This window comes from Corapipo altera, unplaced genomic scaffold, assembly GCF_003945725.1.
Source record: "Corapipo altera isolate COAL_440 unplaced genomic scaffold, ASM394572v1 61411, whole genome shotgun sequence".
Taxonomy (NCBI): Eukaryota; Metazoa; Chordata; class Aves; order Passeriformes; family Pipridae; genus Corapipo; species Corapipo altera.
The window spans coordinates 27482438-27496870 of NW_020884875.1; the positions used below are offsets into that span (position 1 = coordinate 27482438).

Below are 14433 nucleotides of genomic sequence, written 5' to 3' on the forward strand. Positions count from 1 at the left end.
AAGAATTATCTCTGGGGACAGGTTATGCCCATTTTATGTTTCTGCCATTGGCTCTTAAAGACATGACTCTGGCTGCTGTCAAAGAGCAAATTTTTTGGTGAACTGAGCCACTGGATTGATTGTTATGTAAGAGGGGTTAATTGCCTAACACTTCTCTCTTTTCCTATGGTACCAACATAGATCACAAGTATCCTTCAGTCACAGTGGAGGTCAAGGGATGGGACCTAACTGGAGTGCAGACAGCTATCCAGAGGACTGTGTTTGGATCCCAGTGCTGAGCACAGGATTTGGCAGTGTCTTAGTTTTAGTCTTAGAGGAGCAGACTTTTCTGCCAGCAGCAACGGCAGCTCCTTCTGACACACAGCAAGGGCTTTAGAGAGCTTTAGCCCATGGGCAAAACCAGAACACATCCATCACCATGACATAGATTTGGTGAGACCAGTGGAATATGTACTTGGTGAGGAGTAAGAGCTAGTGCCAAGGGGATTTCAGCAGCAAGGAGGCACAGTCTCACCTGCACGATGTCTCTCAGGATGCTGGTGGTCCCTGGCAGCTGCCTGTGCCTGCCAGTTGCTGGACAACTGTAAGGTTCATGCCTGGCTCTGAGCATCTCTCCTTATAACTCAACACGTTTGCTTCTTCTTTTCAGCCAGCTGGTATCCAAAATGCTGACATGCTGCAGCAAATTATTTAGGAGCTAAGAGGCCCAGAAAACTCTGGGAAGATAAAAAAAGATCAGCCTTAGCATAAACAGCACAAAGAGCTTGAGCTTTTGCTCCTTGGGAGAGGAGAAAGACAATTCGTTTAAATTAGTTTTGATTAGTTTAGTCTTTTGAGGGCAGCACAAAATGTTTAGAAATGCTTGCCATGGGACAAACCCTGTGAGCATGGGCATTGTACTAGCTTTCCCCCATGTGAGTTAATTACCACATCGTTTCAGCACACTATTTGCTGTAGGCACTTTTAGAGAACAGAAGGTGGAGGAAGGAAAAGTTACTCTTTCCTTGAGAGGCATTTTGCTGTGCCACTGTGGTTGTTCAGGCCTGGCTCAGTGCTGTCTCCTCACAGGATTGGATCCCTAGGCATAATCTCTTAGCCTGTCCAGAGCTGGAAGTGAGACTGACTGACAAGGCACAGGTTAGCAGCTGCCTCTGCCTCCCTTGGGAGGTTCGAAGGGGATTCACCCTGTTCTGCTCAAGGATAGAGCTCAGCTAGCAGACTGCTATGTGCATGAGATCAAGAACATTTCCATGGCACCCACACAGGAAAACCAAAGGTTTCCAAATCTTTGGATCTTCATTTCCAAGAAGGTAGAAAACCATCCCTTCGTTTCTTGAGGACACATACCACTCAGCTTTGTATGGTGTTGAGGAGCAGTAGCAATGGTTTCATAGGGGAAGGCTGGAACAGTAGAAAGGTCATATGTCATGAGAATTTCGATACCAAGTCCTGCTGATGTTGGTGACAACCATATTCTCCTCTTCTTGCTCTGACTTGCCCATGAATGCAGCTTTTTGGTGTCAGCACGGGGTAAGGAGCTGGCAGTTCACACTCACTACAGAGCACAAGTCTGCACAGACCAGATGGACAGGGACTCTGTAGTGGAGACTAAGCAAGGGGTAGTGGTCCAACTGTCACAATGATGAACTCGGCAGATGTGGAGCTTCTATGAGGGCCGGGAGCTCCCTCTGTTGCCCCAGGAAGCCTGTCCCTCTTCCTTAATGCTGGCTTGAGTGGCTGGAAGGTACATGTGGTTGAATCTCAGATCCTACTTGGGAACACCTCGTGTCGACTGGTGAGAGTGCTTTGTATGCAGAGCTTTGGCGCAGTTGTCAGTAATGATAATAGTAATTAATATGTCTTTTTCTCTTTTAGTGCTCTTACGGTTTTATTTTGGTTTTATTTTTTTGTCTTGTGCTGAGATCAAGTTAAATGCATTAGTCAGTGTCATTTCTAAGTAAATTCTACATACTTATAATTTTTTTCACCTTCCAGTCTCCTCTTTGCCTGACTGTGCCAGCTCTCTCTCATGCATTGCGTCTATTCTATGCACTGCATGAAATAACAAAAAGAAGATTTTGCAATGGTGGGTGATAAAAATTCAAGTCACCCCTTGGTGAAATACTGCATGAGTTTTACCTGAATTTTAGACCTTTCTGCATTTTTCTGTTTGACAGAAAATGCAGAATTGCCATGGCAACTGCTCTGTCATACGATAATTTTGCAGTTTCTGTGAGATAAAAAGCATCTTCTCAAATATGCAATATGCCATCCTCACAGGGCATAGCTGTCAGCATTTTTACTGTCCTTCCAGGGAAAGAACCCACTGGAAAGAGGATCAGCCTCTGTTTCTCCCTGTCAGTTTTTTTCCAGGTTGCTTTTATTTAAAAATTGGGTTTATATGAATTGTTTTTCTAATTCTGTTGAGAGGAATTACAGTCCAATCACTTTATACATTAAACTACCAGAGGAAACTCAAATGACAACAGAATTATTCCCCGTGGTTTCATTACATATAATGTAGACTGGACTGTGGGTTGGTGCCTGTATCATGTTAAAGCCGCATCCCAGAGCTTGGAAATGTCTTCACTCGGTTCAGACGTGATTGTGTGTAGACTATAGTGGGCAGCAAATTTGATATACATGATATAGCTGTGTATACTGACTTGTGAAGCCTTGACGATGCAATATCCTTGTTGCATCATTATTGGTAAAACTTACGAAAGAAGGATTCTGGGCCTGAAGACATTTAAGATTCATAAGTCCATCCCTCAGGGAAGGGACAACTGTGGCATAAGTGATTTCTCTTGCCTCTAGAATCCACAGAGCCTGAAATCCACAGGGAAAAGCCCGTGAACTTGGAAGACAGCTATCTAATCTGCCCTGCTCCTTGTTCCCCCATCTGAATCTTGTTGTGGTAGCTTTTCATTTTCAAGACCTGGGGTTGCAGTTTCACAAGTAAAGCAAGTGTTTTTTAATGACGGTCATCTACGAGTCTGTACGTTGCACATGCATACATATAATATTAGAAAAATGGGCAGAATTGTCTCTATGGAACAAAAATCTTGAACCGACCATGACTATTGTAGCTGAAAATTCAGTTTGTTGGTAGAATGATTGCACAGTATCAGTTTGTTCTGTGTCTCTTCTGATGAATGTGGTTGATCCCATGCTCTGTATATTAATTCAAGATGGAAAATAAAGTGACTAGATAGCCAGGAGAAAGCATCTTTAGCTAAAACTTTGCAACTACTTTTGTGTCTTGTCTTCTATTGTATTAAGCCTAGGTATTGTTAAAATCCAGATGTAGAGAGCCCAGACAGCAGTTTCTGTGAAGAATAATATGTGAACATTGGTAACTTGCCATCTTTCCTTTGCAGTTTTAAAAATATTGTTTGAACTATTATAGTGAAACCACTATACCACTTGAATATAGAGTCTATTAGTGGTTTATTGCCAATTGTAATTATTCCTCATTTAACTGGTGTCAGAACTTCCTCTTTTTTTGGTGCATGAAAGTGTTGATTTGTTCATGAACTGTAGTTCTTAAGAAGAAATCTGAAACAGCCTGTGTTTGACAGTTTAATTAATATTATTTCATTATACAACATTTAAGCCTCCTATTTGATCCAATGTTGATATATTTCTTTCAAAATTAAAATGTGCAAGAATTTAGAGCTATATAAATAAAAAGAGGTAAGAAAAAGTGACACTCCAGAATTCTGATCTGCATCTGCCTTCCTCTCTGCCTATCACTTCAAGAGTGATCCTGCAGTTACTTATGCCTAATTTTAGGCATGTGAATAGATTTACAGGAGTTTCTGGCTTAGGTTGTAAGTTCCGATCTAGGGACATAAGCTTGTGTAAATCTACCTAATGTGTAGCACACGATGGGGACTAACAGCAACAGTGACGCTAATAATACATAAAGAATACATCTATGTTACCACCAAGTATTTTAAACAAGCAGAGTTTTATTTTAAGGAGCTAACAAGAAAGGTAAATGCAAACAGGATACTAGGGGTTCCATAAGTTAGATGCTAAAGCATACAAACCAGCTGTGTATGAGTATATTTTTGGATGAGATCAGTTTATTTGCTCTGTGTTTGGAAAACACTTGCCACAGCAAGAGCATGAGTATTCCTACATCCTCTTACAAGAAAAAATGTTGTTTAGGATAACATGTGGCAGGCGAATGAAAACTGCACTGCCATTTTTTAATTGCACTTAAGGATCACATCTGCATTTCTAAAAGAGTTATTAAGAAAATACTTACTTCATCCTCTGTGCTGTAGAATGTCCGTGTCTTACCCTTACAGTGCTGTCCTACATGTTCCCTACCTTCTGTGAACATCTGTCCTTTACATTTTCATTCTCTCCATCAGACACTGAAGGATGCCAGCGACAATGCCCGCAAGGACTTCCACCGTGAGGCAGAGCTGCTCACTAACCTGCAGCATGAGCACATTGTCAAGTTCTATGGCGTCTGTGTTGAGGGTGATCCGCTCATCATGGTCTTTGAATATATGAAGCATGGAGATCTTAACAAATTCCTCAGGTAAACCCATGAACATATATTGTGCTGCTGAGCCAAAAGTGGGCAGAAAAGGTAGGTGTTACTGGTACCTAATGTCAAATTAACTACTACCACTGGCAAATATTGACATCTAGGAGTACAGATTGTGTGACTCTTATCTTCTGTACTGGGATGTGGGGCTCAGTCTCTTTACCTGTTTGGAAGTACCATTAAGTCAAGCCTTATGCTTTTTACCAAGCAAATGTGAACCAAAGAAATATTGTTTCCAATATATTTCAGTGTATTCTGAAATGTTTGGTTATAAATCCTACAGTAGGAAACATTTTCTTGTAGGCTTTCTGATAGCACTTGGAAGATCCCACTCAACACCTATCACTATCTGTAGGCGTCTAGGAGCTTTTGAGGTCTAAACCCTTTTCTCTTCTCTCTTCTCAGTGTTTTGGAAAGACTACCATAAGTCTACAGCAAAAAAAATGTGAACCATGGAAGCTTCTGTGAATTGGAAAATGCTGCATCTTGGGGTCTGGATTAGGGCTTTATTTCATAAAACTGTTCAGGAATATGCATCAGAAATTGAGAACTGACAGTAAAGCAGTCATAAATAAATAGATGATACCTAAGTTTCACAATAATTGGTAACTTATGAACCCGGAAGTTGTGAACAGAGGCTTCATATATATGCTATTTCCGCTAGCCTGCATTCATTAACATACAAATAAGCAGTTAAGGCATAGCTTTTGCTACTATATTAAAAATATAAGGGACTGTTGTTTCAGCGCATTCTATGTAATTTTCATCAAAATATATCACAAAGACATTTCAACATACAGAGGTCTCTCCTGCTGAAGATAACTAGAAGTTACCACCACTTTGGAAAGATATCTGTAACAAAACTGTAAAACAATCAAACCTGATGTCCCTTTAAGTGTGTTCATGTTTTCTGTCTCGTTGAAATGACTAGTGATTACTAGTGTCACCATATATGCACTTTCAGTAGCCTATGTGAAACGAGTTTGCTGTCTTTCTGATCTCTTGAACAAATGGCCACATCATAAAAACCAGTGACAAAAACTAGCATGCTCCCTTATTGGCAGGGCTGACAAGTTTGACCTGGAGACTGGGTTCTGAACTGGGGATGCAGAGCAAAGACTGCTACTTTTCCCAGACTGATTGTCTCTCTGGCAGAGGATTTAAATATATTTAAGAATTCAGGGCATTTGTATTGGCCTGATTGGTCTTCTGCTGTGAATCAGAAGTTTGGGGAAACTGCAATTTCCCTTGATACCATTCCAGTATGTTTACAGAACACTGAATTTCCATTAAAAGAAGCCAGATTCTCAGCTGATGAGAAATAATTTCTTATTTCATAAGAAATACTTAAGCTTTGATTCTTTTTGATTGGCCTTTTCTTACCTTTTAACTCTGATTTTGAATTATTGTACAGAAAAGTAGTTCAGCAGACAGTATATTTCCTACATAAAATGATTATACTGGGACAAGCTGTTAAACCTCGGCTCCAGTTTGTCCTTCCTCTCATATTTGCTGCAGCTTGTGCTGCAGACCACAGGTTTGTAGCAAAGCGGGCTAAGAGAGCCTGTATTTCTTACCCTGCAGCGCCGCCAAAGGCTGTTGGGGAAAAATTGATCCAAAAGTTTAACCCAAATGAGTCTGGCTGTCTGCATGCAGCCAAAGGCTGTGTAGGTCTAGGACTAAAGCCTCAAAGTCATGGCTGCCCAGTGCTTGTTCTAACTAGTGGAGTCTGTTGTCGCTGCAGAGAATATCTCTGTCAATGTTCCTGGCTGTTGTAGACACTGAGGATCACCTTATTTATGACCAGCATCAAGAGAACAAGCAAGGTGGATGGAGCATTAGGAATAATCTAAAGGTTTCATTAGACACAGACCATGTTCTCATGAAGGCTAGCAAAATGTGATGAGTTCTCTAATTTAGCTACTCAGAGTTTCATGTCTGAGAACAGTCATTAAAAAATCCATGCATGATAAAGGTACAATGTGTTTCAGTAGGAATTTGCCTGTGAGTTTTAGTTGGAGATTTCTTATCCTCCCATTTATTCCCCTCTAGCAACCACACCAGGTGAATGGCTGTATGTACATACCCTGTGGCAGAGAACTGGCTTTGCCTGGTACCAGATGCAGTCCCAGCAGTGTTACACACCCTCCATTTTCTTTTGTGTCACTTTTCTCATGAAATTCTTCCCTTGGGCAATTTTAATATTATGTTTCTGATAGGTAGTGTCAGAACTGATCTCACAGATTCGATTAATTTGCAACTCTTTTCCAAACTCCTGCACCCTTCCCTTAGACATAAATTAAGGCCTCACCTCTGTTGATTAGGAAGGCAATTCTCTGAAACTCCCCTTTATAGGAAGGAAGGGCTTTGAGAGGAAATAAAAATCAGTTCTAGAGCATTTTTCAAAAGCAAAAGTTGATGAGGGAAAAAGAGAGGTGGTCTCTTAGAAAGAATAGTCTTCCGAAAAGGAGTAAAAAAGGCTTCTGAAAACACAGGAAAATTGAATGAAAGGGAGAGGGTATTCAGAATATTATAAGCTGTATCAAATGAAGAATGATTGCCAGATGATCCTGCTAACTGGATAAGGATTAGCTAGTAATTCTTACTGTAAAATGTTGTGCATATAGTATCTTCAAGATACTAGGATGTACATGCATTTCAGAGCTAACATAGTTAAGATGGGTGAAGCACATGTGTCCCAGTACTTCGCTGGGCCTTTCTAATGCAAAACTTCTCTGTTTTTGCTGGAGTGCATAGAAGTATTCTCCTTAATCAGTTGATTGTTGCATCTTAGAGACTTGCTAGCTTGTATTTCTGAAGCTGGTTTTTTGGTGTTTCAAATAATGTGTGTTTTGTGTCCTCATCCTATCCTCAGGAATTCCCATCTCAGATAAGACTCACCCTTGGTGATGAAATAAGCAAAAATTCTTTCCTGCTGTGCATTTGGATAGGAAACTAGAAGTATAAATCTAAGATTGCTGCCCTTGTTTCTCAGAAGGAAGTGAACTTTTTCTTCTTAAAGAAAAGATGGAAGGGGTCAATGTCGTGTCTCCCTCTAGAAATCAAGGCATGCCAATCATAGGAAAGGTGATGCTATGCATGCCACTTCATTGCCTTTCCCTCAATTGTCTTTCACACTTATAGTGTTACTAAACAGGTGTTTTTGTCAGCCTTTCTCTGGAGTACTAGATTGGAACAGGAGAAAGGTGGTGTTTTCTGACAGATGGGTATTATTGTGAACACATGTGGCTTATTTCCTTGAGTAATACATATCCTATTGTGTAAGGCTCTTCACACCACCTATCTTTCCCACAATGAAGGAAACAGCAAATGAAAAAAGCCAAGATACAATTTTTTCCCTGTTTCACCAAGGAATTTGTAGCCCTTTTGACTGCATTGTGTAGATTTTGATGCCGTGGAATTTAGGTGCTGAAAAAAATCTCCGGAGCAGTTAATTAGGGGTGAGATAAGAAAGGGTTTATTATGCCAAGGCAAAAGATGTTACAAGACGCGCGCAGGCCATGCCTGAGACGTTACATTTTATAATACCATCCATCCAATCCCAAATGTGTCTACCCTGTGGCCTTTGCTCTGGACCACCCCAGGTCCACCCCCTGAAAATGGGTCTGGGGTGTATTTTGGGACCCTCTGTTCATCCCATCTTCATCTTCTTCAGAGCACAAAGGGTACATAGTTACCTAATTCTTGACTTCATTTTGTTGTTCAGGCCCTGATATGCTATTCTGCCAACATTCTAGGCCTTGCCTTGACAAAAGACTAAACATTTCTACTGGATTCAGGGGTAGGACTGATATAGGGAGCATAGAATGGGGTAAGAGGGTTAAGGAATGTGTAAACAAGGGTGCTACAGGGAAAGGGAAAGGGACAAGGGAGGGTTGCTGCTTTTAAAATATGCTTATAAAACTTATAAGGTTTACCAATATTAGAAAAATAAAAAAAAAACATTAAGGGCTTAAGGCATCAATTTAAACTCACTAATGCCCTTTACCTCTCCATTTTACAAGTGGCCTGTCAGTTTATCCGCTTGTGTTTTGGTGCAGGGCGCATGGACCAGATGCAGGACTGATGGCAGAAGGCAACCGTCCTGCTGAGCTGACCCAATCCCAGATGCTTCACATTGCCCAGCAGATTGCATCTGGTATGGTTTACCTGGCATCACAGCACTTCGTACATCGGGATCTTGCTACCCGGAATTGTCTGGTTGGTGAAAACCTGCTGGTGAAGATTGGGGATTTTGGGATGTCTAGGGATGTGTACAGCACAGACTACTATCGGGTAAGTGAACTGCTGTAATAGGAAATAATCTAGGTCCTGTTCAGTCTTATTACCACATTGGTGTGACTGATACTGCTTTTGTACTCAACCATCTGTCCGTCAAGTAATTTAGAGGCTGGCATATGGAGAACCTGGTTTTGAGTTAAAAAGTTTTGGTAAATTTGGAGAGTTAGTCAGGGTAAGATTGTTATGTCTTGTTTTTTATATATGTTGGGTTTAGATTTTGATAATTAAATCACAGAAAGGTCTTTTTCTCTGGGCAAAAATTTTGCACTGGCTTTAGTGAAGAAAAAGCAGCAGACAAAAATGAAGAGTTGGTAATCGAATTTGGTTCAACACTTTGAAGTTATTAAAATATGTTCTTAAATTTGGCAAAGACAAATGGAAATTTTGACTTTGGGGAGATTTAGAATGTTTCAGTTAACTAGAGAAAGTGTAAGTACTGGACAACAGCATGACCAGTTATTTTACTCAAGAAGAAACTATGTGAGAAATTTTTATACACTCAGCACCTGAAAAGCTGTCATTAAGCTTTTCCTGCCTGTTGTGGTTTGAGAGCCTCAAAAATCCAATTCCCTAGTCCAAGCCTCCTCCCACATCTCAACCCAATGTGAGACTGGTTTTCCAGACACCACACAAGACTCAGAATGGGGGAAAGGGAATATATTACAATGACTGTACAAATAAATACTACAATACATTATATGCAATCTTAGCTATCTCTACCATGACATAGAAGTATTTACAATGGATCAAATCTCTTCTCCCCTCCAAATAAAAGTCCATGAGGGAAGAAGGAAAAGATCCCTTTCCACTGTCAGAGCAGCAATGTCTCTAAGGCAGCAGGTTCTCTGTTTCTCTCTTCCATGCAGCAGCTGTAGCTGGATCTCTGCCAGTACACATGAGGGGGGTCTCCTCTCCCTCCCTCAGCTCTTCGGTTCCAGTCAGAGGTCTCACCCATGGACTACCAGCAGGGACAAAACTCGCTTCATGACGGGCGTATCACGAAGTGCCGGGGCATCTTTGTGAAAGTCCCTTCCTCGGGGGATCTACCTCTGAGTCAGAACGTTAGGGTAGCTTTCAGTTGAAAGTCTTTGCCTCAACCATTCTATCAGAGCTTCTGTGCTCTGATCTCAGGCTGCTAGCTTAGCTTAACAGTGGCAGCGAGGGGGGCCAACGTCACCCCCTCCACATTCCTTTAATCGTCCCGGTCCAGCTTTCAAGGACGCCTAAGCTTTTCAGCTCTTTTCTGCAGTTCTGCTGGAGTTTTAGGACTTCCATTCAGTAGGAGCCCATGATTTCCACTTAGGAAAGGTCACAAAAGGAGTTTTGGGTTTTTGGTTCAGTTTCTTACCCCAACTCCATCTCTGTAGAGCTTAGTTGTGCTCTCTCTGCTGCTGGCTCTCTCTCGGCTCTCTCAGACAACTCTGTGTCTTCCTTGGCTGCATGTTTGTTGCACAACATGGCTACTTCTTCAACAACTACCTTCTCTTCCATTCTGCTTGTGATATATTTATATTTTGCAGAAGCACTCATTGGGTAAAACTTCAAAACTTCAAGGGTGACCACCCCCTGGTGTTTTACTGTTTTATAACTTCAGGGGGAAAACTGTTTCCCCCCACCACACTGCCTTAAGCCAGGGCTTTAGACCTACTTCTTATGGTTGAAAAGTTGTTTTGCAGAGGGTAGGAATAGCTGGTTGTGCTTGTTCATTCTTGCTGGTTTTGCTGAACGTGGTTGCCATAAAATGATGTCTGAAGTTTCCAAAGACCTTCTAGAATTGCTGGGATAAACATAACTGTGTGCATTAATTACTGTTGTTGACACTGTCTTGGTGCTATGTGGCAAATCATGTAGTTGACAGCATTTGTTGTTTGCTATCACATTTGTAATTTCATGATTGGAACTTAAGCTGTCAGGTGTTTGTAGCTTGGGAAAGGCAATCCGTGGCCAAGCTGTTAATTTACAAACCCTAGAGTTTATCCTGTAAGATAAACTAACTCATCATCTTTAACCACATGTTATGTATCTGCTTCTCACATGACTTGTTGCCAGTGAATTCCTTAGAGATAAAATAAAGGCCTCTTTCTTAGCCACTCAGTTTGGACTGCTGTGTTAGTAAAGAAGAGTGTCACCTCAGCATCAGTGTTTGTGGGATGTCTGGTGATATGGTTTGAAGCTGGCTCCCTACCAAGTCTCCAAACCTCACTACAAGAAGTGCCCCCCCGCCAAAACCTCAGGGAGGAGAAGAGGGAGAAAAACAACCAAGAAAACCCGAAACGAGAGAGAGACAGCTAAAGTGATATATATAAATATATTTATACTTATATTACAATTATATACAATTAAAATATATACAATTTCACAAGGGAAAGGGAAAAAGGGAACAAAACCAAAATAAAATATATATATATCCCGGTCAGTAGCCCGAGATCTAGTAACTAAAGTTAGCAAAGAAATATCCCACCACTCTCCTTGGGACAACGGAGAGTCACTCCGGGACGATCGCTGGCAACCTCCGCCTCCCAAGGTCGACAAGGCCTTACCAGGCCTTGCTCCCCAACATGGCAGACTCAACAGCAGGGAACCTGCACCTCCAAGCCGCCGGAAGGAAAGAGAGCGAAGGCCTCTCCTCCTTTCTTCTTATAGTCTTGCTTATGTAAAAATCGTAAGGAATACTGGGTAAATCTGGACCCTTCCTTGGCTACAAACTGGTCACCAAGGAAGGCCTAGCCCAAACTACCACATCTGGAAAGAAATTGTCTCTACATCTGGCTGAGGCTGAACAGGGCAAAGGAAACTACACACAAGAATTATTGATGAATGCTAATTCACTTGACAACTGAGAAGTAAGTCTCCCCTGTTAATGGTCTTTTCTTTCAAAGACAAACCTAGTATTTAGTAAGCATATGATCCAGATTCCTCTTATAAATTGTTATTTTGGAAACTTGGCACTTCGAGTTATTTGATCAATGTAAAACAAGCCTGACTGCACTTTAGAACTTAGAAAAAATATACAGGATGGTAATCAGTGCCTCTGTTTGCAAAGACACCGGTGAACACCAAGGGCCAGGGTTTCTTATTTTGCATCTGATTTTGCATATTGCATTTTTGCAATACTTGTTGGGACTGAAGGCATCTCTGTTCTGTACTTCAGTGTTTACCATGTTAGCTGTTACACTTAAGAATGAATGTGTATGCTGAACAGTGACTGTTGCAAAGATCTTTACTATCAGAGGCAGCATTTTTAAACATATGCACTGCTTATTTTTGGGAAAAAAATAGTAACTCCCTGCTACATAAAAACTACCTGCAAAAAGGGATAGAAGCTCAGTAATCATAGGGATTTCCAGGAAACAACTGAGGCCTGACTTAGGTGCATGATAATGTACTGACTGTGGCATCATCTTACCTGCTCATATACCTCTAGATTTAATCCTTGAGTCTTACACATGAGTATTCAAGCAAATCTTCTACCCAGTGAAACATGGATTTAGAACAAGACCCATGACCTGGAGAAAGCAGCAGTTCACCAAAGGAAATTCTGTGTAACCCGGATAGTCCTTCGATACCTCTCAAAAGACCTCGTTCAAGGGGTACACTGCATTTCCCACTGCCTCTTATACAGAATCACTCTCTTCTTTCCTTCTTCTCTCCATCATCATCACTTACTTTTGAGGTCAAGGAGGGGTTCTGTGTGGTCCACTATGTAACAAAGGAAAAGGAAGAGGGAGTAGTGCGAAGAGGGTGCATGGATGTGAGGGAGGGAACAAGTAAGGTGGGAAAGGTAAATGTAAAGAATTGTTAGTAAAAGACACAAACATGAATGAAGGGAGAAGGAAGTAAACAAGTGTCAGAGGGGATAATGTAAAATAACATGGCTACATCCAAGTTGATGTTGTAAGCTTTCAGGGAGATGGTTGGATATGAAACTTCAAGCTGGGTAGTTATTTGTTCTACACAGTAAGAAAAAAAAAAGGATCATTTATCTGGCCGCTCATGTTCCAGCTACTTTGTAACTGGTGCAGAGGAGGGACAGAGCCACAGCCTGCCACACCATTGTATTTTGCAGTGATAAAAGTTGGAAGTTACAGTTGAACCTGTGAGGTTTTGGCTTGCCCTGCTTGGGCCATATGTGAGCTGATCAGAGCCTGGTCCTGAAATAGTCAAGGCAATGATAACTTCCCAGATGGTTGCCTGGAGAATTACATCCATGGCAGGCCTAAGTCAGCGATAATACTGGAATGGCACTGACCTACCATAGCCAGTTGTTTGTAGCAGGCTAAGTCTTTTTAACTGCTCAGGGTTAAACACATACGGAGAAGCAATTAATCCCCAACCCTGACAGCTTTATCTGATGCTTGTTGGAGGGATTTACACAACTCCAAAATGTTCTGCAATAAGTGGTTTGGCGTTTGTGTTTATTGATACATTGGAATTGGTTTTTCGGGATCCTCCCACCCAGTCGTGATGTTAGATTTGCCCAAGATTATTTATCACTTGCTTCTGTAAGATAAGGATGATCCCAAGTCATTGTGCACTGTTAGCTTGTAAACGACATTATACATTGAATCAGCTCAGTTCCTGAGAGATACCTCAGGGAAGACGGGGAGAGAGCTAAGCCTTGGGCTGGGAATGCATGTGATGTGTGGCCCTGATTGCACAAGCTTTCTTCTTTCTCCCCAGTTCTTTTTTCCTTTCTTTTTCATTGGGCAGGAGTCTTGTAGGTGGGGGAAGCCCTTATGTACATGCTAGCATCCACTGTAACAGCAATAGTTTTCAATAATCAGACCAGATGAGCCTGGGGACATGAAAAAACTGCAAAGACTTTTCTTACCCAGAACTACTGTCCACCCCAGGCCAAAGTAAAACAACTGTCAAATAATTGGTTTGGCCTGTGTGCCAAACAGCTCCAGTGACACTATGCTGCACTGCAGTTCTTGTAGCACAAAGAATCCTTTCACAAAGTTATTTACTTGCAGAGCTTGGGTCTCAGGTTCATTAGGGTCTTTTATTTGTTTTGTTGGTGACTGGTTTTTGTTGTTTGATTCCCAGCCTCCACAGGTCAGAGTTTCTCGTCTTTCGCTCAGATACACAGGTATTGCTTCAAAGCAGCTTTCAGTGCTTTAAAGTATTGACGCTGAATCATGGAAACAACTACTTTGTTATTATTTGTTCTTGCACTCAGAGATAATGTATCAGGGCCTTTTAGTCTTCCAGTTCAGGTTTGCAAGTGGTTGCTTAGTACTTGGTCTTAAAATATTTTCTGCATTTCTTTATCATAAGCAAAAAGCTTAAAAAAAAAGAAAAAAAAAAGAAAAAAAAGAAGTCATCTTGTCCAGTACTTGGAAACACTCAACAGGGATATGTTTTAAATATCCAGCCTGGTCAGCCAACTACAGGCTTGAGACAAGATTTTGGATGAAACTGTGATCTCACAAGACTAAGCAAGAGTTTTGCCATTAACTTCATTAGGACCAGAACTTCACCCTTCCACGTTTTTGTTTGTCCAGTGCAGGATAGGGACTCTGTTTCTGATTTAGATTTATGGAGCTCAGTTGTGTAATCCC

General features: G+C 41.3%; 1 protein-coding gene and 1 long non-coding RNA gene across 6 annotated transcripts in view; one reads left to right on the plus strand and one right to left on the minus strand.

Moving 5' to 3' along the window:
- Positions 1-12644, minus strand: part of LOC113943250 — a 29728-nt gene extending 17084 nt beyond the window's left edge. For all 4 annotated transcript variants that reach the window (XR_003526262.1, XR_003526261.1, XR_003526260.1 and 1 more), the window contains exons 1-2: positions 12276-12644; positions 4342-4451 (exon numbers count right to left, since the gene is read on the minus strand). This is a non-coding gene — a long non-coding RNA (uncharacterized LOC113943250). The remainder of the gene's footprint in view (positions 1-4341; positions 4452-12275) is intronic.
- The window catches only part of NTRK2 (neurotrophic receptor tyrosine kinase 2), a 208986-nt gene that overhangs the window by 150757 nt on the left and 43796 nt on the right, over positions 1-14433 (plus strand). For both annotated transcript variants that reach the window (XM_027634775.1, XM_027634776.1), the window contains 2 exons: positions 4386-4558; positions 8629-8863. In XM_027634775.1, the coding sequence (XP_027490576.1) occupies positions 4386-4558; positions 8629-8863 (408 nt within the window). The remainder of the gene's footprint in view (positions 1-4385; positions 4559-8628; positions 8864-14433) is intronic.